This window comes from Globicephala melas, chromosome 7, assembly GCF_963455315.2.
Source record: "Globicephala melas chromosome 7, mGloMel1.2, whole genome shotgun sequence".
Classification (NCBI taxonomy): Eukaryota; Metazoa; Chordata; class Mammalia; order Artiodactyla; family Delphinidae; genus Globicephala; species Globicephala melas.
The window spans coordinates 78,377,521-78,403,397 of NC_083320.1; the positions used below are offsets into that span (position 1 = coordinate 78,377,521).

Below are 25,877 nucleotides of genomic sequence, written 5' to 3' on the forward strand. Positions count from 1 at the left end.
TGTTTTTTTCCCTCAAGACTGCTTTGGCTATTCAGGGTCTTTTGTGTCTCCATACAAATTTTAAGATGATTTGCTCTAGCTCTGTAAAAAATGCCATTGGTAATTTGATAGGGATTGCATTGAATCTGTAGATTGCTTTGGGTAGTATAGTCATTTTCACAATATTTGTTCTTCCAATCCAAGAACATGGTATATCTCTCCATCTGTTGGTATCATCTTTAATTTCTTTCATCGGTGTCTTATAGTTTTCTGCATACAGGCCTTTTGTCTCCCTAGGTCGGTTTATTCCTAGGTATTTTATTCTTTTTGTTGCAGTGGTAAATGGGAGTGTAAAATAGGAATAAATTTAACAAAGGAGGTAAAATACCAGTACTCTGAAAACTATAAGACATTGATGAAGAAAATTGAAGGTGATACAAAACAATGGAAAGATATCCCATATTCATGGATTAGAAGAATTAATGTTGTTAAAATGCCCATACAACCCAAAGAAATCTACAGAGGTTATGCAATCCATATCAAAATACCCATAACTTTTTTCACAGAACCAGAACAAATAATTCTAAAACTTATATGGAACCACAGTAGATCCTGAATAGCCAAACCAATCTTGAGAAGAAAGAACAAAGCTGGAGGTATTATGCTTCCAAACTTCAGACTGTATTACAAAGCTACAGAAATCAATACAGCATGGTCCTGTACAAAATCAGACACAGAGATCAGTGGAACAGAATAGAGAGCCCAGAAATAAACTCACGCACCTATGGTCAATTAAACTATGACAAAGGAGGCAAGAATATACAATGGAGAAAAGACAGTGTCTTCAATAAGTGGTGCTGGGAAAACCGGACAGCTACATGTAAAAGAATGAAATAGAACATATTTGCAAATGATATGGCCAAGAAGGGGTTAACATCCAGACTATATAAATGGCTCGTGCAGCTCAGTATCAAGAAAGCAAACAATCAAAAAAAAAAAAAGAAAAGAAAAGAAAATGGGCAGAAGACTTGAATAGACATTTTTCCAAAGAAGGCATACAGGTGGCTGACAGTCTCATGAAAAGATGCTCAGCATTGCTAATTATTAGAGAAATACAAATCAAAACAACAATGAGATATCACCTCATACCTGTCAGAATGGCTATCATCCAAAAGTCTACCAATAGCAAATGTTGGCAAGGATGTAGAGAAAAGGGAACCCTCCTACACTGTTGGTGGGTGTGTAAATTGGTGCAGCCACTATGGAAAACAGTATGGAGGTTCCTTAAAAAACTAAAAATAGAGCTACCGTATGATCCAGTAGTTCCACTCCTGGGCATATATCCAGAAAAGACAAAAACACTAGTTCAAAAAGATACATGTACCCCAGTATTCATAGCAGCATTATTTACAATAGCCAAGATATGGAAGCAACCTAAGCATCCATCAACAGATAAATGGATAAAGAATACGTGGTATATATATACAATCAAGTATCACTCAGCCATAAAGGAGTGAAATTCTGCCATTTGCAGCAGTGTGGATGTACCTAGAGAATATTATGCTTGTAAAATAAGTCAGACGGAGAGAGACAAGTACTGTATGATATGTGGAATCTAAAAAATAAAACGAATGTAAATAACAAAACGAGACAGACACAGATATAGAAACAAACTTGAATTGATAGTTACCAGTAGGGAGAGGGAAGGAGAGAGAGGCAAGATAGGGGTATGGGATTAAGAGACACAAACTGTTATGCATAAAATAGATAAGCAATTAGGTTGTATTGTACAGCACAGGGAATTATAGCCATTATCTTGTAATAACTTTTAATGGAGCATAATCTGTAAAAACACTGAATTACTATGCTGTCTACCTGAAACTAATATTGTAAATCAACTATACTTCAATAAAAAAATAAATCAGTAGGGAATTCCCTGGTGGTCCAGTGGTTAAGACTCTGCGCTTCCACTGCAGCGGGGCACAGGTTCCATCTCTGGCTGGGGAACTGGGATCCCACAGGCCACACGGTGGGACCAAATAAATAAATAGATAAAAGTAAAAATAAAGCCATTTGGAGCTTTGACAACCTTTTATATGTGCAGCATGTGTGAGCTTATCTGAACTTGAACAAAAGGGTCAAAACAAGTTAGTCAAAAACACTTCCACACACCAACTGCTATTGCAACATTGCTTTATCCGTTTATTTCTAATAAAGACAAACTGTCTTTATTTTTTTCAGTGTTCTTGCATGCCATCATAAAGTTTCCATATTTTATTTTCATAAACCAGGGCCTAGATTTTACAATTAAGAGAGGAATTTATTCTGTGAAACTGACTACCCACAGTGTTTTAGAAGGAAGACTATATTCCCTAAGAAAGTTAAAAGATTGGATTATTTGTAAAAGGAATTTCTGCAGGAGATTTATAATGCACATCTATACTTGCTAGCTTGGATCACTGTCTTTAGAGCTTATGTGATTATAGGGAGATATAATAGGTTTAGAATCTTCCTAAAGGAAAAATTCTGGGTCAGAATTTTTCTCTCTTTTAAGGTAATTGGTGAGCAGACATGATGAAGCTGGGACTTTGACCTAATTAACACCCTGTCTAACCATTCCAGAAAACCAACCGATGAAAGTGCCTTCTGAGGCCAGTCAGGACATTTGGTTTATGAGAACACTGTACATAAGGGCCACCGTTACTTCAGTGGGTCAATTTCATAAATTTTTCTCCTTTGAGGTCTTATAACTGCTGAAATCTGAAACTTCTTTTAAATTGTTACCAAAATTAAACTTAGTATGGAAAAACCTCTGGGGTTCTCAGTGGGGCTTATCTGTTGTCCAAAGTAGAATAGTCAGGTTGAAAAGTCAGTAACTATTCACTTAAAGATGACTTTAGAAAAGTCAAGAAGTCAAGTGTACAGCTCTGTTTATGAAGTAGTCATTTTATAAAATCAGAAGTATGAAATGATTGTCAAATTATTTTTGACAATTTAAAAAATACTTCTTTAATGGAAGACTCTTCCAAGGTTAGATTACCTTAGCAGAAATCATGCTTGCTAGTGGTCCTTGAAAAACCCTGTTTTAAAATAAAATAATACCTGGCTGAATCAGAAGCTGTGGCCCATTCCTACTGTCTGACAGTTCCTCTTTGATCTAAACAAAGATTTGAGAAGATCTGTCCATGCATCTGCCCATGATTTTGGGAGGGGCGGTTTCAGTGATGTGAAACATATGATAAAATTTTAGGAAAAAATAACTAACTAGAAGGAAAAAATCTCTATCTTGTATTTGTTGTTTATGAGAGATCTCTGTGCTTTTCTGGAAATCCATTGAAGATTTGTGCTAATAAATGGTAATTTCCTATTCACAGCATGAATATCGTAAAAACTATGAAAAGTCAAAAAATATCTACACGGCACCTCTTGATATGCTCCAAGTGACTCAAGCTAAAAAATCTCAGGCAATTGCCAGTGATGTCGACTATAAGCACCTCTTACACAATTACAGCTGCCCGCCGGACAGCATTAACATGGACCTTGCCAAGAAGGCTTATGCACTGCAGAGTGATGTGAGTAACCAGATTTTCTCTATTCCCTCTTTTTAAGGTAGAAACTGAAAAGGATTTCTAAGTTGAGTGATTTTTTGGCGATTCTCAGAAGTATCTGCATTGTCTTCTGTATGTAGCAAGTATGTAATGGGAAAATGATCCTTGGGATTCTATGAGAGCACACCCCTCAGAGTTAGAGAGGCCTTGGTCTGGCAAAAGCACCCCATCACAGTTTCCTTTTGGGAAAGTGATCAACCTTGCTGAGTTTAGAGTCCTCCTGCAAAATTGGAATAATACAAAAGAATTGTTTTCATTATTTAAATGCATTCAAAATACTCTTAGCATGGTGCTGGGCCCTGGTGAATTCTTAGTAAACATTCACTATTATCATCATCACCATTATCATAATTATCACATTCATCATTATCAATAATTTTTTGTATAGATTGCTATCTTGTCTGAAAATAGAATATATTATTTATAGCATTACTTTTTATAATAGCTGGGTTTTTTTTCCTGCAGATCAAAACTTCTTTAGGCAAATTAATTTGTCTGAGCTATACAATTGAATACTTTATCCTAACAGTTCTATTTTTTTAATGGTAAAATAGACATAACATAATATTTGCCATCTTTACCAGTTTTGATTGTACAGTTCAGCAGCAGTTACATTCCCATTGTTGTGCAACCAATCTCCAGAACTTTTTCGTCTTGCAAAAATGCAACTCTCTGCACATTAAACAACTCCCCATTTCCTCTTCCCCTCAGTCCCTGTCAACCACCCCTTCTACTTTCCGTCTCTGTGAGTTGGACTACTCTAAAGACCTTGTGTCAATGGAATTATGCAATGCTTGTCCTTTTGTGCCTGGTTTATTTCACTTAGCATAATGTCCTCAAGGTTCATCCATGTTATAGTATGTGTCAGAGTTTTCTTCCTTTTTGAGGCTGAATTCTGTTCCATTCTATGTGTATACATTTGGGTTATCCATTCATCTGTCAGTGAACATTTGGGCTGCTTTCACCTTCTGGCTATTGTGACGAATGCCACAATGAACATGGATGTATGAATATCTTCAAGATCCTGTTTTCAATTCTTTCGAGTATATACCCAGAAGTAGAATTTCTGGATGATTTGGTAGTTCTATTTTTAATTTTTTGAGGAATCGCTGTACTTTTTCCCATAGCAGCTGCACAATTTTACATTCTTATCACTAAAAATTCTATTTTATGCATTATTATCTTATTTGTTTCATTTTGTTATGTTTCTTCCTCCCAAATAGATCATAGGTTTTTCAAAGGCAGGAACCAATGGTTTCTTGATTTTTCATTCCAGTTAGAAGGCCCACACTAAAGAACAATCATCTGAATTTTATATCTAGAGTACATGTTTTAGGTATCACCTATAGCCAGACAACAGGAGTAGGTCATTATTTTAATAGCGTCAAGTAACTGTCTCCCAGATAGGTCCAATTCCAAATGATAACTGCTCTCCATAAGCAAATTATTGAATACAACTATATTAAAGTGTGTTGTTAGCCAATGTAGAAACGCTCCTAAGCTTACAATTACACATGAAGGGCAATATGTGTAAACACTTAATACAAATAACTACTATCAAGTCTTATCAGAAAATGAGTAAAATTATCCACCTTCAATATGGCCTTCAGTTATAATCTGACCATAGAAACATGATACATAATATGTTCTAGTGAGCAAACATCTCACGTTTGATAATCTAAATATAACAATTTCATTTATTCCTTGAAATACAGCTTTGAATTTAGCAGATTGGAATTCTAATTCCACATACTTTGGAAATAAGGGTGAAGTAGAACATATGCCAACTAGAAGGAACAGTGCAAACCTAAGGGCTGTTAATATCTCTCCCCAAGGAAATGTTTAAAATAACCTCAACGTATGGAATAAGGAAACTGGTCAGAAAACTTAAAAGCATTATTTTGGGGAAAATGTTAATGATTTTACGAAGAAGGATGTTGCTGAGAAAAGAAATGTAATCTTTCTCTTGGTGTTTTAGGTCCAATACAAAGCTGACTACAATAGCTGGATGAAAGGTTGCGGCTGGGTACCTTTTGGGTCCTTAGAAATAGAAAAGGCAAAGCGAGCTTCAGACATTCTGAATGAGGTAAAGCCATCATATCTCTGTGTGTCACAGAGATAGATTTGTGAATGTGACATGGTAAAACTTCCCAAACCATGGGAAATGCCTCCTTTACCACTTCATTTTCTAGTATTGTTACTGAGGAAAAAAAACCCCAACTTATCACGTGCATGAATTTTCTCGGTAGATAATCATACCTCTTCACATCACCAAAGTCGTTTACGTTAACCACTCATGACAGAAATATTTTTAACAGCTTTATCGAGGTATAGTTTGCATACCACAAAAATTCACATATTTTAAGTGTACCCCTTGACAAGTTTTAATAAATCCATATAGTTGCATAGCCATCCCCACAATTGAATTTTTTTTAACTGGTAAATGCATCTTTATTTTTCAGAAGCAAGATAGAAAATGAGTAGTATATTATGAAATACACAATATAGGAGTGAAATCAGCATGGTCTAGGGAGGTTGGACTGCAAGCTCTGTTAGGTCGTTGGATGCAGTTGGTATCAAGAGGTTAGGTCAAGGTTGCTTCAGCTTTGGCCTTGGGTTTCATGAGATCCCCCTACTAGTTAGGAATGGTTTTAGCAGCAAGAAAAAGAGAATACTTGAAGTTATGGAGGCTACTCAAATACTTTGTCTTCAAAATAGTCAGGAGGGGGTTGGCTGCTGGCGTAGATTCAGGGGCTCAGTGATATCAGACCCACAATTGAATTTTTTTTTTTTTCCCTCCGGTACGCGGGCCTCTCACTGTTGTGGCCTCTCCCGTTGCGGAGCACAGGCTCCAGACGCACAGGCTCAGCAGCCATGGCTCACGGGCCCAGCCGCTCTGCGGCATGTGGGATCTTCCCAGACCGGGGCATGAACCCGTGTCCCCTGCATCGGCAGGCAGACTCTCAACCACTGTGCCACCAGGGAAGCCCCACAATTGAATTTTAAGATGCTGCTAGCACCCCAAAAAGTTCCCACTCCCATTTTCAACCCCAGACAACCACCGATCTGCTTTCTGCCTCTATAATTTTGCCTTTTCTAGAAATTTCTTTTGTATCAGGATTCTTTCACTTAGCATAATGTTTTTGAGGTTCATCCATATCTCTACATGTGTCTGTAATATTTTCCTTTTTATTAGTGAGAGTAGTATTCCTTTGCACGACTATATCACACTTTGATTGTCCAGTTAGTGGGCATGTGGATTTTTTCCAATATTTGACAATTGTGAATTATGCATATAATGACTATTATAGAAATTTTCTTTGAAGTATTATTATACCTTATGCTATATTCTTGATGACTTTGAAGTAGTATATATGTTGTCATTCAGTCTAAGAAGAAACAAAGATGATCTTGGGGCTCTTAAAGCAGTCCCTTCTCTGACAGCAGTTGAACATTCCCCCTGCTGTCAGGTGAATCCGTCATCCCGGAAGTTAGACCACATAAAGAAGGGTCAGAGGTGCTAAGTGAGGGTTGTCTTCCACACCCAAGTTTTTGTTGTTTTTATTGTTTTGTACGTCTGTTTGTTTTTGGTGAAAACCACTTTATCTACTCGAGATCTTTCAGAAAAAATTCTGGGTTAGTGGTTTTCAGAAGTCTGAAGTTGAAAGAGGGATGCTACTATATACACAAAAGTGGGATGTATAGTATGAAAAAATGAAGAGAACTAGGAGAAGAATATAGGAATAAGGGTAGCTAGATGTTGCCAGCTCCCAATTGAGACATCTTCCCCATGGCCCCTCTCCTGTGTCTCCTCAGCACTTTAGTGATAACTTATGTACTAACCACATTAAGGCTTGCAAAGCAAAAGTCCTCCTTTTCTTATTAGTAATCCATAGCTATTGCCCTAGTTCCTCCATTCCTCCTCCCTCAACTGGAAAACTTCAATTGCTGATGGAGTGACAAGGAAAATGACATTCCTGGGAGCTTGTTTAGTGTCATGCAAAGATACTCCAAAGATACTCCATACTCCTTGCATGCTTTTCTGTTAATCCTTTAGAAAACTTTGTGATGTTTCGAGATTCTGCTGAGCTTTCAGAGTGCCTTCTTTCACATCATAAGCAAGAAATTAAGAGAATAAAGTCATTCCTGAAAGTTGTATTGGTCTGCACTTCCCCAAACAATCCAAAATTAAAACAATTTCTTTAAATGTTGGTTTTTGTATTGTATTCATTTTTTCCCCCAAGCCAGCACAGAATCAAATATTTTTACATTTTAAAATCAGGAAAATTTCTTGTCCCTCCAAAATAAATTTAAAGTATTTTGATTTATTAGCCTTTGGTGAAAGTATTATTATCTTTCTCTTTTTAATTTGTCAAACAGAAAAAATATCGCCAGCATCCAGATACTCTCAAGTTTACTTCGATTGAAGATGCTCCAATTATAGTACAGTCTAAGATTAACCAGGCCCAGAGGAGTGATGTAAGTGTTAATTCTCTCTGTATTTAAATGTTAACTAATACAAATACATTTGTATTCTAAATGTAATGATCACCTGTACTTATTAGGCAATCTAAAGAGACTCAGTTATATAAGCAGCTGTATAATTCCCCAGGTTTTCATTAAAAAAGCACACCTAATTCATATCTTTAGAGGATTATACATATTTCAGTGATTGGACATTGCTCTCGAAAGAAAAGGTAAGAGGGGCTTCTCTTGATAACCAGAAACACAAGCCTATTTCTAGGAAAGATCAGGAAGGTGATTATAGACACTACAACATATGAAACGGTTGTATTTAAAGTCAGAGGTAAGACAAAAATCATGCTTAGTAAAAACTACCCCTAAGTCCCTTTAGTCACCCACTGCCCACAAAATATAATATAGATAGTTGGTAAATCCACCCTATTAACTTTTCCTATGCTCAGGAAGGTGTCTACAGGTTAACTTTGTCTTTGGGTCACTTTCCTGGGCTCTTAGGTAGGTCCCCCTACCTTAGTCTGGAGGTTCTTAGCACATACCAAGGGACTTTTGCCAAGGCTAACAGGCACTAAGATCAGACCCTGTGCAATTGCATAGGAGATCTTAAATGCCTACAAATATTTTCCGGGGAATGTGGGGAAGGCACAGAGAGTGTCTTTCATTAAAATAACTCCTCTGTGCAATGTGATCTGCTCCAAAATTATTCTCCTGTGCCGTTAAACACTTTCCCCTACTTTATTTGTTTATGCATTTTTTTCTCTTCCAGATTGCCTACAAAGTCAAAGGGGAGGAAATTATTCACAAGTACAGTCTGCCGGCGGACGTGCCCCAGTTCATTCAGGCTAAAGTCAACGCCTACAATATCAGTGAGGTGTGCATGTGGGCTCAGCCGCTCACTGAGGGTTAAGCCTTTTCTACACGTGGTCTGAGTTATCTTCAAATGACGTTTTTCTTTCAGAATATGTACAAAGCAGACTTGAAAGACCTGAGCAAGAAGGGATACGACCTGAGAAACGATGCGATCCCCATCAAAGCTGCCAAAGTTGCCAGGCAGGCGGCGAGTGACGTAAGTCCAGCTGGTGGTCACCTGTGTGTAACCAGAAAATGGGGGCAGGTGGGCTTCTTATCCAAGTCTCCACGTCTGCTGTCCCTGACTGGAAGCAAGCCAGGCTGAAACTATTTAGAGAAGAAAGTTCCCTAAACAGATCTGAATTTTCTTGGGGGTAAGGATTTGTATAACCTTAACCAATCTGTTCTAATCAAGCCCCCTAATTTAAAATTCTCATCTATATTTCTGCACAAATTCACGTTATTTCTCTTATAGAAGTAAAGAAGTTACCTGCTATTTACATCATAATAACCTCCTGATGGTAAACCTTTATCTCAAAACTTGCTTAATTTCTATGAATTCCCTCTTTGCCTTACCTCTCTTTTCACTTCATTGCTTCTACAGACTGATGAATGGGCTTCAAGTGTCAGAGCCCCTAAGAGTCAGTCATTAGGTTGCATTAAAGTGAAGACTTTTGTTTCTTTTCCTATCTTACTTCAACTCAGATGTCAACTGAAGTCACTTTGCTCTTTGAGATTTAAATAAAATGGACTCAAGCCCCCTCCTGCTGTCCTGCAGGAAGTGGGATTCCCTCCCCATGATTGCTGCATTCTCAGGTTTTTGCTTTTCTGATCACCTCTGGCTCCTGGTTTGCACATGATGGTTTTGCTCTGGCTCACCTGGGCTCTCCTCCCCTAGATTTATTCTCTTTCTGCTCTGCATGATCCAGAGATGGAACTCAGCCCCTTCTTTTTGGTTTCCCTCCAAATCCCAAGTACAACTTTAATGATTGTTTGAAATGGAGTTGTCACTGCAGCAATGTAAATACATTAAGACTGAATAATGAATGTCCATGTCCTAAAAGCCCTGCTCCAGAATTTCTCACTGATCCCCTTTCTCTGTGGGTGATCTCCTCCAGCCACCCCACCCCAGCATACACATAAACCTTCTCTCACATCTCTGCTACTCCGTTTCCTGGGGTTCTTCCCAAGTCTCCTCAAGGACACTTAATTCTCCCCACTTTATTATTCAGAACCAATTAGTGTTACACACTACTGGTTGTGGGTCTCCCTTTGAATATCCAAAGATTCATTAAAATTGTACTATTACTACTACTAGTATAATTCTATTATTAAAATAGCCAGCTATTTGGCTTTAGAAGCACAGAATAATTGGTAGAGTTTGTGAAATATTTATCTTTTCATTTGTCTCTATCACTAAGTGGAACAGAACTTATTTTACTTTGTCACTGATATAAATTATAGTAGCGTCCGCACCCCAACCTCCCTTGGGTGGCAGAAGCAACCACAGACAACCAAATGGGCTCTAAATAACATTTTAATTTTAACAGGCTACATTTCATATATATACAAGCAAATATCAAATTGTTTGGTTATTGAAATAATTTCTGGGAAGCTCAATTGCTCAAATCATGGTCTCATTGTTCAGTAAAACCTTCATAACTACATTAAAAAATATGCCAACCTTTGTTTCCAACAGGTTCACTACAAAAAAGATTATGAAAAAGCCAAAGGGAAAATGGTTGGCTTCCAGAGTCTCCAAGATGATCCTAAACTGGTTCATTATATGAAGGTGGCCAAGATACAATCGGACCGGGAGTATAAAAAAGACTATGAGAAAACAAAGACCAAATACAACACACCCCATGATATGTTCAACGTTGTGGCAGCTAAGAAAGCTCAGGATGTTGCCAGCAATGTCAACTATAAGCATTTGCTTCATCACTACACCTACCTGCCTGATGCCATGGACGTGGAATTGTCGAAAAACATGATGCACATACAGAGCAATGTAAGTGACATTTACTCCACAAGACAGTCCCCCTCTAAGGAGGGAGCCTGCGTGAGAGAACCCACTGCCTGGGACACTCACTCCTCTCTTCTCTCTTTGGTGTAGAACGTCTATAAGGAAGACTACAACACCTGGATGAAAGGCATAGGCTGGATACCTATTGGCAGTCTGGAGGTAGAAAATGTTAAAAAGGCAGGTAATGCCCTGAATGAAAAGAAGTACAGGCAACATCCAGACACCCTCAAATTTACCAGCATCGTGGACTCCCCAGTTATGGTCCAGGCAAAACAGAACACGAAGCAAGTCAGTGATGTGAGTACAACAAAACAGAGGGTGCAAAAGGATGGAGGGAGGCTTCAAAAGATGAGCTCATCATTTTTATTCTCTGAGCCTAACATCTTTTCCTTTTAAAATTATTATTTTATTTCATTTAAAAATAATAATTATTTTTAGTTTGGGCACTAACATTTTCTTTTTTATATATATATCTTGCTTTTTACCTTCCTTTTAAAAATGTCTTCCTTTTTAACTGCCTATAAATACTGTGTTATTGGATAAAGTATTTGAGAAAGTGCAAAAAGTTCTACCCTAGAACGACACACACACAAACAAAACTTAAGCTTAAATCCCATACACGTTATTGTGGCAAATGCATCATATTCAATTCTATATTAAGTTGTTCATATTTGCTTTTCATATATAAAATATTAGTACAGGGAAATAATACACATGAGTAGATGATTTCTCTCCTCAGAATTCATCATACACAATTATTATAGATACTTTACTTATGTCTTGGAGGAGATTAGTGTATTGTTTGCCTGCCTGTCCATGAGGAATGTATACGCTCTGGCTAAAGACAGCTCTCAAGGAAAATTTGGTATATGAAAGAGCTAAAGGGACATCAAAAACGTTCATTCATTAATTCATTGAATGAATGTTTTTGAACACCTTCCATGTGCCAGGCACTATATTATGTGCTGATGGTATAAAGATGAAACAGACGAGGATGAATGGGATACAGGACAAGAGTGTAAGACAAAGGCATGGATAGAAACAGCATCATCATATGGAGAGACGAATGCTACAGGAGAGGCATGTGCTAAGTAAGTATAAGAGGAGAGGGTAACTGCCTGCCAGAGCTTCCCTGGCAAATAAGGGAAGGCATTACTGGCAAAAGGAAAAACGTAATGACAGTCAAGAAGTAATGAATGGAAGGACAGTGAAGGATGAAGGATTTAGGATTGTAATCCTTCAAGACCTGATTATTGAGGGTCTTGAATGTTAATTTATACTCTGGACATTATGGGGTAGGTAACAGGAAGTACTGAAGATTTTTAATCCATGGAGTTGCATTATCAGGTCTGTGTTTTAAAAGAAAATTGGCAAAAAATGCAGAGAATATATTGGAAAGGGGAGAGATTGAAGGCAAGGAGATGAATTAGAAAGCTTCTACAGAAATTCAACAGAAACCTTATTTGGACCTAACTCAGGCAATAGCAGTGGGAAAGGAGATGTTTAGAAGGTAAAATTAACGAGATTCTCTGAATGCTTAGATGTGGTTTCTAAAGGCAGTGAGGAAGTGAAGATAGCTCTTGGATTCCTAAAAGAAATTATTTAGTATTTGGAGATTCATTTAGATATCAGCCATTTCAGATTTTACTTGTGATACATGCACACCAGTTTACATATGGTATACCACACAGACATGCCTGGGAAATGGAGGTATATATGATAAATGACAATCAAGAGATTAAAAATCTACTTGGGATTCCGATTGTGTTTTAGTTTTAGAAACTGAGCAATTTCTTTCTTTTTCATTACCAAGAGGAGGATACAGTATGATTTCTACCCCATGCACTTTGGTGTCTTTTAGACATCTTTAAAATGGCAAAATAGGGTAAATGTGAAGTAGTAAACCTCTTGCATAGGCTGGATTTACATATAAGCACCTTTATATTATGAGGAAATTATTATGTGCTTTTACTGATACAATTATAATTGGAAAGTTTTTAGGGGAATTGAAAGACTCATTCTACCTACCTCTTTCTCTCTAAGAGTAAAAAACCAAAAAATAAAAATAAAAACCAAGACTGTAAGAACTATTAACTCCACTAGCAAAAATGACCTTTTCTGGCTTTAGTGAATTCTGTTATCCATTTTAGGGTTTCACATTTGAACTCATTTTTTATTCATCTCTAACAAGCAAAGATTGCTATTTTCTTAGGATTTTTTTTTCTCTCTGTTTTAATACAGAGTTTTTGGGTCTTCCTTAATGAGATTCTTAAAATAGGAAGATGGCTTTGATAAATTTTTTTTTTTTTTTTTTTTTTTTTTTGCGGTACGCGGGCCTGTCACTGTTGTCGCCTCTCCCGTTGCGGAGCACAGGCTCCGGACGCGCAGGCTCAGCAGCCATGGCTCACGTGCCCAGCCGCTCCGCGACATGTGGGATCTTCCCGGATCGGGGCACGAACCCGCGTCCCCTGCATTGGCAGGCAGACTCTCAACCACTGCGCCATCAGGGAAGCCCGGCTTTGATAATTTTAAGTAATAGAAATTGTGGGGGATTATGCTAGGAATAACTTCTTTAAGCGTGTAATTAATGTATTTTCCTTTTTGTACCATCCATAATGCATTTTTCTTTTAACATCTTTATTGGAGTATAATTGCTTTACAATGGTGTGTTAGTTCCTGCTTTACAACAAAATGAATCAGTTATATATATACATATGTTCCTATATCTCTTCCCGCTTGCGTCTCCCTCCCTCCCACCCTCCCTATCCCACCCCTCCAGGCGGTCACAAACCACCAAGCTGATCTCCCTGTGCTATGCGGCTGCTTCCCACTAGCTATCTACCTTACGTTTGGTAGTGTATATATGTCCATGCCTCTCTCTCGCTTTGTCACAGCTTACCCTTCCCCCTCCCCATATCCTCAAGTCCATTCTCTAGTAGGTCTCTGTCTTTATTCCTGTCTTACCCCTAGGTTCTTCATGACATTTTTTTTTCTTAAATTCCATATATATGTGTTAGCATACGGTATTTGTCTTTCTCTTTCTGACTAACTTCACTCTGTATGACAGACTCTAGGTCTATCCACCTCATTACAAATAGCTCAATTTCGTTTCTTTTTATGGCTGAGTAATATTCCATTGTATATATATGTGCCACATCTTCTTTATCCATTCATCCGATGATGGACACTTAAGTTGTTTCCATCTCCGGGCTATTGTAAATAGAGCTGCAATGAACATTTTGGTACAGGACTCTTTTTGAATTATGGTTTTCTCAGGGTATATGCCCAGTAGTGGGATTGCTGGGTCATATGGTAGTTCTATTTGTAGTTTTTTAAGGAAACTCCATACTGTTCTCCACAGTGGCTGTATCAATTTACATTCCCACCAACAGTGCAAGAGGGTTCCCTTTTCCCCACACCCTCTCCAGCATTTATTGTTTCTAGATTTTTTGATGATGGCCATTCTGACTGGTGTGAGATAATATCTCATTGTAGTTTTGATTTGCATTTCTCTAATGATTAGTGATGTTGAGCATTCTTTCATGTGTTTGTTGGCAGTCTGTATATCTTCTTTGGAGAAATGTCTATTTAGGTCTTCTGCCCATTTTTGGATTGGGTTGTTTGTTTTTTTGTTATTAAGCTGCATGAGCTGCTTATAAATTTTGGAGATTAATCCTTTCTCAGTTGCTTCATTTGCAAATATTTCCTCCCATTCTGAGGGTTGTCTTTTCGTCTTGTTTATGGTTTCCTTTGCTGTGCAAAAGCTTTGAAGTTTCATTAGGTCCCATTTGTTTATTTTTGTTTTTATTTCCATTTCTCTAGGAGGTGGGTCAAAAAGGATCTTGCTGTGATTTATGTCATAGAGTGTCCTGCCTATGTTTTCCTCTAAGAGTTTGATAGTTTCTGGCCTTACATTTAGGTCTTTAATCCATTTTGAGCTTATTTTTGTGTATGGTGTTAGGGAGTGATCTAATTTCATAGTTTTACATGTACCTGTCCAGTTTTCCCAGCACCACTTATTGAAGAGGCTGTCCTTTCTCCACTGTACATTCCTGCCTCCTTTATCAAAGATAAGGTGACCATATGTGCGTGGGTTTATCTCTGGGCTTTCTATCCTGTTCCATTGATCTATCTGTCTGTTTTTGTGCCAGTACCATAACTGTCTTGATTACTGTAGCTTTGTAGTATAGTCTGAAGTCAGGGAGCCTGATTCCTCCAGCTCCGTTTTTTGTTCTCAAGATTGCTTTCACTATTCGGGGTCTTTTGTGTTTCCATACAAATTGTGAAATTTTTTGTTCTAGTTCTGTGAAAAATGCCAGTGGTAGTTTGATAGGGATTGCACTGAATCTGTAGATTGCTTTGGGTAGTAGAATCATTTTCACAATGTTGATTCTTCCAATCCAAGAACATGGTATATCTCTCCATCTATTTGTATCATCTTTAATTTCTTTCATCCGTGTCTTATAATTTTCTGCATACAGGTCTTTTGTCTCCTTAGGTAGGTTTATTCCTAGATATTTTATTCTTTTTGTTGCAATGGTAGATGGGAGTGTTTTCTTGATTTCACTTTCAGATTTTTCATCATTAGTGTATAAAAATGCCAGAGATTTCTGTGCATTAATTTTGTATCCTGCTACTTTACCAAATTCATTGATTAGCTCTAGTAGTTTTCTGGTAGCATCTTTAGGATTCTCTATGTATAGTATCATGTCATCTGCAAACAGTGACAGCTTTACTTCTTCTTTTCCGATTTGGATTCCTTTTATTTCCTTTACTTCTCTGATTGCTGTGGCTAAAACTTCCAAAACTATGTTGAATAAGAGTGGTGAGAGTGGGCAACCTTGTCTTGTTCCTGATCTTAGTGGAAATGGTTTCAGTTTTTCACCATTGAGGACAATGTTGGCTGTAGGTTTGTCATATATGGCCTTTATTATGTTGAGGAAAGTTCCCTCTATGCCTACTTTCTGCAGGGTTTTTATCATAAATGGGTGTTGAATTTTGTCAAAAGCTTTCTGTGCATCTATTGAGATGATCATATGGTTTTTCTCCTTCAATTTGTTAATATGGTGTATCATGTTGATTGATTTGTGTATATTGAAGAATCCTTGCATTCCTGGAATAAACCCCACTTGATCATGGTGTATGATCCATTTAATGTGCTGTTGGATTCTGTTTGCTAGTATTTTGTTGAGGATTTTTGCATCTATGTTCATCAGTGATATTGGCCTGTAGTTTTCTGTCTTTGTGACATCCTTGTCTGGTTTTGGTATCAGGGTGATGGTGGCCTCGTAGAATGACTTTGGGAGTGTTCCTCTCTCTGCTGTATTTTGGAAGAGTTTGAGAAGGATGGGTGTTAGCTCTTCTCTAAATGTTTGATAGAATTCGCCTGTGAAGCCATCTGGTCCTGGGCTTTTGTTTGTTGGAAGATTTTTAATCACAGTTTCAATTTCAGTGCTTGTGATTGGTCTGTTTATATTTTCTATTTCTTCCTGATTCAGTCTTGGCAGGTTGTGCCTTTCTAAGAATTTGTCCATTTTTTCCAGGTTGTCCATTTTATTGGCATAGAGTTGCTTGTAGTAATCTCTCATGATCTTTTGTATTTCTGCAGTGTCAGTTGTTACTTCTCCTTTTTCATTTCTAATTCTATTGATTTGAGTGTTCTCCCTTTTTTTCTTGATGAATCTGGCTAATAGTTTATCAATTTTGTTTATCTTCTCAAAGAACCAGCTTTTAGTTTTATTGATCTTTGCTATCGTTTCCTTCATTTCTTTTTCATTTATTTCTGATCTGATTTTTATGATTTCTTTCTTCTTCTAACTTTGGGGTTTTTTTGTTCTTCTTTCTCTAATTGCTTTAGGTGCAAGGTTAGGTTGTTTATTCGAGATATTTCCTGTTCAAAAGTAGGATTGTATTGCTATAAACTTCCCTCTTAGAACTGCTTTTGCTGCATCCCATAGATTTTGGGTCATCGTGTCTCCATTGTCATTTGTTTCTAGGTATTTTTTTGATTTCCTCTTTGATTTCTTCAGTGATCACTTCGTTATTAACTAGTGTATTGTTTAGCCTCCATGTGTTTGTATTTTTTACAGATCTTTTCCTGTAACTGATATCTAGTCTTATAGCACTGTGGTTGGAAAAGATACTTGATACAATTTCAAGTTTCTTAAATTTACCAAGGCTTGATTTGTGACCCAAGATATGATCTATCCTGGAGAATGTTCCATGAGCACTAGAGAAAAATGTGTATTCTGTTGTTTTTGGATGGAATGTCCTATAAATATCAATTAAGTCCATCTTGTTTAATGTATCATTTAAAGCTTGTTTTTCCTTATTTATTTTCATTTTGGATGATCTGTCCATTGGTGAAAGTGGGGTGTTAAAGTCCCCTACTATGACTGTGTTACTGTTGATTTCCCCTTTAATGGCTGTTAGTATTTGCCTTATGTATTGAGGTGCTCCTATGTTGGGTGCATAAATATTTACAATTGTTTTATCTTCTTCTTAGATCGATCCCTTGATCATTATGTAGTGTCCTTTGTCTCTTCTAATAGTCTTTATTTTAAAGTCTATTTTGTCTGATACGAGAATTGCTACTCCAGCTTTCTTTGGGTTTCCATTAGCATGAAATATCTGTTTCCATCCTCTTACTTTCAATCTGTATGTGTCTCTAGGTCTGAAGTGGGTCACTTGAAGACAGCAAATATATGGGTCTTGTTTTTGTATCCATTCAGCCAATCTGTGTCTTTTGGTGGGAGCATTTAGTCCATTTACATTTAAGGTAATTATCGATATGTATGTTCCTGTTCCCATTTTCTTAACTGTTTTGGGTTCGTTAATTGTAGGTCTTTTCCTTCTCTTGTGTTTCTTGCCTAGAGAGGTTCCTTTAGCAGTTGTTGTAGAGTTGGTTTGGTGGTGCTGAACTCTCTCAGCTTTTGCTTGTCTGTAAAGGTTTTAATTTCTCCATCAAATCTGAATGAGATCCTTGCTGGGTAGAGTAATCTTGGCTACAGTTTTTTCTCCTTCATCACTTTAAATATGTCCTGCCAGTCCCTTCTGGCTTGCAGAGTTTCTGCTGAAAGATCAGCTGTTAACCTTATGGGGATTCCCTTGTGTGTTATTTGTTGTTTATCCCTTGCTGCTTTTAATATGTTTTCTTTGTATTTAATTTTTGACAGTTTGATTAATATGTGTCTTGGCATATTTCTCCTTGGATTTATCCTGTATGGGACTCTCTGTGCTTCCTGGACTTGATTAACTATTTCCTTTCCCATATTAGGGAAGTTCTCAACTATAATCTCTTCAAATATTTTCTCAGTCCCTTTCTTTTTCTCTTCTTCTTTTGGAACCCCTATAATTCGAATGTTGGTACATTTAATGTTGTCCCAGAGGTCTCTTAGGCTGTCTTCATTTCTTTTCATTCTTTTTTCTTTATTCTGCTCTGCAGTAGTTATTTCCACTCTTATCTTCCAGGTCACTTATCCGTTCTTCTGCCTCAGTTATTCTGCTATTGATCCCTTCTAGAGAATTTTAAATTTCATTTATTGTGTTGTTCATCTCTGTTTGTTTGCTCTTTAGTTCTTCTAGGTCCTTGTTAAGCATTTCTTGTATTTTCTCCATTCTGCTCCCAAGATTTTAGATCATCTTTACTATCATTATTCTGAATTCTTTTTCAGGTAGGCTGCCTATTTCCTCTTCATTTGTTTTGTCTGGTGGGTTTTTACCTTGCTCCTTCATCTGCTGTGTGTTTCTCTGTCTTCTCCTTTTGCTTATCTTACTGTCGGGGTCTCCTTTTTTCAGGCTGCAGGTTTGTAGTTCCCGTTGTTTTTGGTGTCTGTCCCCAGTGGCTAAGGTTGGTTCAGTGGGCTGTGTAGGCTTCCTGGTGGAGGGGACTAGTGCCTGTGTTCTGGTGGATGAGGCTGGATCTTGTCTATCTGGTGGGCAGGTCCACGTCTGGTGGTGTGTTTTGGGGTGTCTGTGGCCTTATTATGATTTTAGGCAGCCTCTCTGCTAATGGGTGGGGTTGTGTTCCTGTCTTGCTAGTTGTTTGGCATAGGGTGTCCAGCACTGTAGCTTGCTGGTCGTTGAGTGAAGCTGGGTGCTGGTGTTGAGATGGAGATCTCTCGGAGATTTTTGCCGTTTGATATTATGTGGAGCTGGGAGGTCTCTTGTGGACCAGTGTCCTGAAGTTGGCTCTCCCACCTCAGAGGCACAGCACTAACTCCTGGCTGCAGCACCAAGAGCCTTTCATCCACACGGTTAATTTGGGATGATTCGTGGTCAATTCATGTATTCTACAGATGCAGGGTACATTAAGTTGATTGTGGAGCTTTAATCCGCTTCTTCTGAGGCTGCTGGGAGAGATTTCCCTTTCTCTACTTTGTTCTCACAGCTCCCAGGGGTTCAGCTTTGGATCTGGCCCCGCCTCTGGGTGTAGGTCGCTGGAGGGTGTCTGTTCTTCGCTCAGACAGGACGGGGTTAAAGGAGCCGCTGATGCGGGGGCTCTGGCTTACTCAGGCCGGGGGTAGGGAGGGGCACAGAGTGCCGGGCAAGCCTGCGGCTGCAGAGGCCAGCATGACATTGCACTAGCCTGAGGCGCGCCGTGCGTTCTCCCGGGGGAGTTGTCCCTGGATCACAGGACCCTGGCAGTGGCGGGCTGTCTCTGGGGTCCGCGCTTTTAGCCGTGACTCGCGCCCGTCTCTTGATCTCCTTTAAGCAGCGTTCTTAATCCCCTCTCCTCATGCACCAGGAAAGAAAGAGGGAAGAAAAAGTCTCTTGCCTCTTCGGCAGGTCCAGACTTTTCCTGGACTCCCTCCCGGCTAGCCGTGTTGCACTAACCCCTTCAGGCTGTGTTCACGCTGCCAACCACAGCCCTCTCCCTGCGCTCCGACCAAAGCCCGAGCCTCAGCTCCCAGACACGCCCGCTCCGGCGGGGCAGCAGACAAGCCTCTCGGGCTGTTGAGTGCCGGTCGGCACCGATCCTCTGTGCGGGAATCTCTCCGCTTTGCCTCCCGCACCCCTGTTGCTGTGCTCTCCCCCGAGGCTCCGAAGCTTTCCCCCTCCGCCACCTGCAGTCTCCGCCCACGAAGGGGCTTCCTAGTGTGTGGAAACCTTTCCTCCTTCACATATCCCTCCCACTGGTGCAGGTCCCATCCCTATCCTTTTGTCTCTGTTTATTCTTTTTTCTTTTTCCGTACCCAGGTACGTGGGGGGTTTCTTGCCTTTTGGGAGGTCTGAGGTCTTCTGCCAGCATTCAGTAGGTGTTCTGTAGGAGTTGTTCCACGTGTAGATGTATTTCTGGTGTATCTGTGGGGAGGAAGGTGATCTCCGCATCTTACTCTTCCGCCATCTTCCTGGAAGTCAGCCATAATGCATTTTATTTTTGTGACTATGTGTTGCAGATCTTATACAAAGCTAAAGGAGAAGATGTGAAACATAAATATACGATGGGTCCTGATGTTCCTCAATTTCTCCAGGCCAAGTGCAATGCTTACAATATAAGTGATGTAAGTAGGGGTTTTGATGGGGTGTGAAATCCAGACCTGATGATAAAATAATAGAATTTTAGAGTATGACAGGGCTTTGACAATTTAGGTCAGTTTTCTCCATAGCCCCCATTAGAGCATATCCCATGATAATGGTTCTGTACCTCTTGAGTTGGCCTTTTCAAGTGTAGGACAACTCTAAAGGGTATAGCATTCTTCTTTGTGTCAAGCTCAACACATATTTCTCTAGTTTTCCTAGTTCTGCACATGGAGGAAGTTTTTATCCTCCAGAAAAATGAGGATAAATGAAACCCACCCCCCCCCCTTTTTTTTTTTAACAACAACACTAAAATTTCTAAAGCTAACCACCAGGTCTTTCCTGGACCTTCCTTTCATAAGATTGAGCTTCATTTTCTCCAGTTGGTTCTCACATACTGTGGTTTCCAGAACCTTTATTACTCTCCTCTGGATCCACTCCAGTTTCTCAATTTCCCTCTTCAATATGTGCCCAAACCAGACTTGGGTGAATGATTAGTACAGAGTCTAATAAGTTTATACTATACAATTTCATGTATGACATTTTGCTCATGTGACTTCTGTTTTTTAAATTGAAGTATAGTTGATTTACCATTAATGTGACTTCTTAAAACTGTGTGCTATAGGAGATTCTTCTAGCTTCTATCTGGAAAAGAACAAAGCAATCCCAGCTGTTGAGGAATCAGTGTCGCTGATTACCCTACAGCATGCTGACATCCTTTTTCCTTTTCCATCGCAGGTCTGTTATAAACGAGACTGGCATGATTTAATAGCCAAGGGCAACAATGTGCTGGGTGACGCTATACCCATCACTGCAGCCAAAGCATCGAGAAACATTGCCAGTGACGTGAGTAAAAATTTTAGGTGAAATCTGGGTGATTGTCATTTTTACAAAGTAATCAAATGGGTGCTTGTTAAAATGATACCACATTGAAAACAGTATGTTGAATTAATGACATTTAAATTCTCCGCAAAATATTATTTTGAAAACCTGTCACTTTTTTTTTTTTTTTTTCCCTGTGGTACGCGGGCCTCTCACTGTTGTGGCCTCTCCTGTTGCGGAGCACAGGCTCCGGACATGCAGGCTCAGCGGCCATGGCTCATGGGCCCAGCTGCTCCGTGGCATATGGGATCTTCCCGGACTGGGGCATGAACCCATGTCTCCTGCATCAGCAGGCAGACTCTCAACCACTGTGCCACCAGGGAAGCCCTGAAAACCTGTCACTTTTTCAATGTTTTGTGATTCTTTTCAGTTGACCCCACTTGGTAGAGCTGTCATAAATCTGACAGTGGCTTTCTCTCCTGATTCATAGCCCAAATTACCTTCCCTGACACATTTCCCTGACAGCCCACATTTATTTTCAGGGAGAATACCCTACCTGCCACTAACATGTTAAATTCAGATGACTGCCTGCATTATAATTGTATGAAGAAGATTGAAAAAATGTTAAATAAAATGTACAGATTTTATAAACCAAATGGGAAAAAGCCCACTTTTCTAGAATATAATTTTGATTTATTTCATCTGTAATAGAAAAAGTATACACTTACACTTCTTCTCATCATTGAAAAACAAAATTTTCCAAAAGCACGCACACGCCATAGATTTCACCGTCACACACTATTCCAGAGGCTACACTCTTCATCTGACACAAGAAAAGAAAGAAACCACGTGTACAGACCATGTGGAAGATAGGGTGTAAGAATTCTACAGCCTTCCATGTAGGGATGGTACTGAAAATGTGTTCTTCAAAGCTTTGCACATCACTCTGAAATACATTTCTAGTTTAAGGAGAAAGTGACAGTCTAAAATATGACATTATCATTTTTATTTTTAGCCCTTACACAGAACTTTTTCTAACGTGCCTAGAAATTACTTGATAATTCTTTTGCCTGCTAAACTCTTGTTTATAAATTGGTGCTTAAATGGCAGGAGCAGAGTGTCTTCAGAGTTTAGGTGGATTTGAATTCTCTTACATAAAAATTGAGGTTTTGATTTGTTACCTACTGTATAGCTCAGTCTACACCCCATTGCCGATCTCAGCGGTGAGAGACCTTGGACCGCAGAGCTTTTGCAGTCAGGCTTTTACTGATGAGGAAAGGTCTTGGTGGTTCCTGCCCTTATTATATAGTTCCTTAATTCATGTGCAGCTGCTTCAGCAGTGAGCTTGGAGAGTAGCTGCTGAGAAATGGGGTTGGGTGGAAGCCTAGCTACCTGCCAAAGAAGAGGGTTTTTTTGTTTAACCATATTAGGTCAACTGAGACAACAAACATAGTAATATTTTCCATCCCCCACCCCAAAGAGATCTGAGTATAAACGTCTTGCATGTACAGTTCTTTAGAGTTTCTTCTGCACCTTTTCCTGGACCAATCAGAATCGAAAACAGAAGTATTTCTAGTATTCTGTGATGTGAACTAACATGTTGGATTAGGAAAATTCACATCCCTGGAAAACCAAGAGGTATATTTGGAATGTAGTCTTATATCTTGGAATATGTTATGTTTATATTAAGTGTGAAAACTTAATAGAGTTGGCTCTATATAAAGTTCCACATGCAAATCATCTATAGCATTCATAGCAAAGCAAAGAACCTGCTCCTGAATTTATCATGATACCCATTTATAACCCAGCAGTATTGGAAATAAATGCTTTCAGTCTAAACTTCCTGGGGTTGGGGGGCATGGGGTGTGGACTGTATTTCTTGTATAGTCTTCCAGAAAATCACAATATTCTGAATGCCTTTGTGTGTGAATATAATCGCTCCACCTAATGTTCCCAATGCTTAGGACTTTGCTAACCAAATTCTGCCTCCACAGTATAAATACAAGGAAGCTTATGAGAAGGCAAAGGGAAAGCATGTGGGTTTTAGAAGCCTCCAGGATGATCCTAAGCTCGTCCACTATACGAATGTGGCAAAGTTACAGTCTGATCGTGAATACAAGAAGAACTATGAAAACACCAAAACCAGCTATCATACCCCTGGGGACATGGTTAGCATTACAGCTGCAAAGATGGCCCAGGATGTTGCCACCAACATCAACTATAAGCAGCCGATACATCACTACACATACCTACCTGATGCCCTGAGTCTTGAGCATACCAGGAATATGAATCAAATTCAGAGTGATGTGAGTATATATAACATTATAGACCTAGAGATGCTGGTACTGAACAGGTGATCATTTCTTCCTATTTTAGTAGACTTCACAATACAATAAGGTATTTGAAAAATGCACTTTAAAATATACAGTCGTCATTGAAAGAGTAACAAAGGCATGGTAAACACGCTGTGTTTTACTAGCTTTCTGTGCGCCTATCACAATCATTGATATTATCTTTATTAACTTATGGGTCAAAGATAAAGCCATGTTCTACTAAGTATATAAGCCACCCTGGTTCTCAACAAAAGGAAATGGTTACTCCTGGTGGGCCTGCTTTGACAGCAATATGTATAAGGCAAAATAGGAGCATTCTCTATTCTTTCTGAATTCAGGAATGTTCTTTTTTTTCTTCTTCTTCTATTTTTGAACTCAAGGTCACACTCTCATGCATGTAAATGTATGTAACGAGTCATCTAAAATGAACCAGGAGGGTTTTGTGATTGCAGCATGACTCATGGAGAGCTGCATGGGGGAGGGTGTTTAATATTCAGAGCATTTCCTGCTGCAGGAGCCAGGTTTTTGTAAGAATCATCCTTGGTAAAGGGAAAAAATTGTGTTCCTTTATTGTTGCTCAATGAGAATGTCTCTCTCCACCTGAGATGGAGGAGCTCAGGTGGACGGTGTGGGTGAAATTCAGAAGTTGTGGAGATCTCAGTGAAATCAAAAGGAAAGCCCAATTTATTGTCAGAAGAGACACTTTTTTTTTTTTTTTTTTTTTTTAGCAGTACCCATGGAAATATGTGGCCTACATTCTCTCCTGGAGTGTTAATGCACTCTAACAACAGAACTGCTTTTTCTTATGACCAAATTCTGGGTAAGAAGCTCTGTGGCAGAGATAGCCAAAAGCTCCAGTATAGACACAGGCATGCTGACAGGTTGCTCTTCATTCCCGCCCTGGATAGAATTACAGATTCCAGAAACAGCTCTTGAGTATGCACTAGGATATCCCCTCATCTGAGATTACTGTTTTACAGAATGTATATAAAGATGAGTACAACAACTGCTTCAAGGGCATTGGATGGATCCCTCTTGGTTCTCTGGAGGTTGAGAAGGCCAAGAAAGCAGGCAATGCATTAAATGAGAGAAAGTACCGACAGCACCCAGATACCATCAAGTTCACAAGTGTGCCTGATTCCATGGGCATGGTTTTGGCTCAGCACAACACAAAGCAGCTAAGTGATGTAAGTGGTTTTCCTTCAAAGAGTTTTTGTCCATGAATAACCCCATGACCAGTTACTCCACAATCCTTCTTAATTCAATTCATGAGTGTGCATCTATCTTAGCAAATCATCTGCTTTCAGAGGTATATCAAAAGGTTTTACTTTTGAAGCAACTTGGGACTTAAGAAGAACAGGAAGGAGAGAAGGACGATGTTCCAAGTTTGCTTTGTTTTCCAAATGTAGAGAGTCTATGTTATTTATAAGCAGACCCCTACACTATACATAGGAAATAAAATTATTTCTATTATAATCTGTGACCTTGTCTGAATTGCAAACCAAGATATATATTGCGCTTTCTCTCTCTCTCTCTCTCTCTCTATATATATATATATATAGAGAGAGAGAGAGAGAGAGAGAGTTGTAAGAGTTCTACCTAGCCAGATGAGGAGAAGGCTAATGTCCTAATCCCCTTGCAAAATAAATAGGGCGATATTCTGAGAGAGAGAAACACCTCTGGGGAAGAGTTAAGCAGTTTGCTTTCAGAGTCATCCAGAGTCTTTTTCCTGAGCCGAGGTCTATCTGGACCCTTTTTCTTAGTCAGAGGCTAATTACAATGCTCAGTGCTTCCCCTCATTTGATAATTTCAGAGTTCTAAGATACCTCCCCCAGAAATAGAGTGGTAAGTAAAAAACAAAGAAGAGAGGACTTTTTGTGGCTTTAACCCCAGATATTCGAAGGTGGGGAATGCATTCTTCGGTTCAGATTTGAGGGTTTTCTGGATTTTATTTCTCAGACCAGTCCCACATTACCACAGATGTTTCAAGATTAATTCTATTCTAGTGGTACTAAATGGTGTAGATTGTTCTGATTTCTTTTGTACTGACTGAGGTGTCACTTCTCCCTGTGTTTTTCCAGTTAGCTAGGAAAACCCTAAACTCACGATATTAAGTCTTCCTCATCCCAATAAATGCCGTCAACATCTACCTAGTTACTCAAGCCTGAAACCTGGCAGTCACCATCGACACCTCCCCATGTGAACCCCCCTCATCCAACGCATCTACTGAGTTAGCCTCCCAAATCTCTCAGCCATCCTGTT

General features: G+C 39.0%; 1 protein-coding gene across 1 annotated transcript in view; it reads left to right on the forward strand.

Annotated features, from left to right (window-relative positions):
• Positions 1 to 25,877, forward strand: part of NEB (nebulin) — a 225,010-nt gene that overhangs the window by 32,980 nt on the left and 166,153 nt on the right. The window contains exons 19-29 of the mRNA XM_060302454.1: positions 3,354 to 3,551; positions 5,566 to 5,673; positions 7,968 to 8,066; positions 8,833 to 8,937; positions 9,025 to 9,132; positions 10,615 to 10,926; positions 11,032 to 11,238; positions 20,340 to 20,444; positions 21,199 to 21,306; positions 23,277 to 23,588; positions 24,596 to 24,802. Of these exons, the coding sequence (XP_060158437.1) occupies positions 3,354 to 3,551; positions 5,566 to 5,673; positions 7,968 to 8,066; positions 8,833 to 8,937; positions 9,025 to 9,132; positions 10,615 to 10,926; positions 11,032 to 11,238; positions 20,340 to 20,444; positions 21,199 to 21,306; positions 23,277 to 23,588; positions 24,596 to 24,802 (1,869 nt within the window). The remainder of the gene's footprint in view (positions 1 to 3,353; positions 3,552 to 5,565; positions 5,674 to 7,967; positions 8,067 to 8,832; positions 8,938 to 9,024; positions 9,133 to 10,614; positions 10,927 to 11,031; positions 11,239 to 20,339; positions 20,445 to 21,198; positions 21,307 to 23,276; positions 23,589 to 24,595; positions 24,803 to 25,877) is intronic.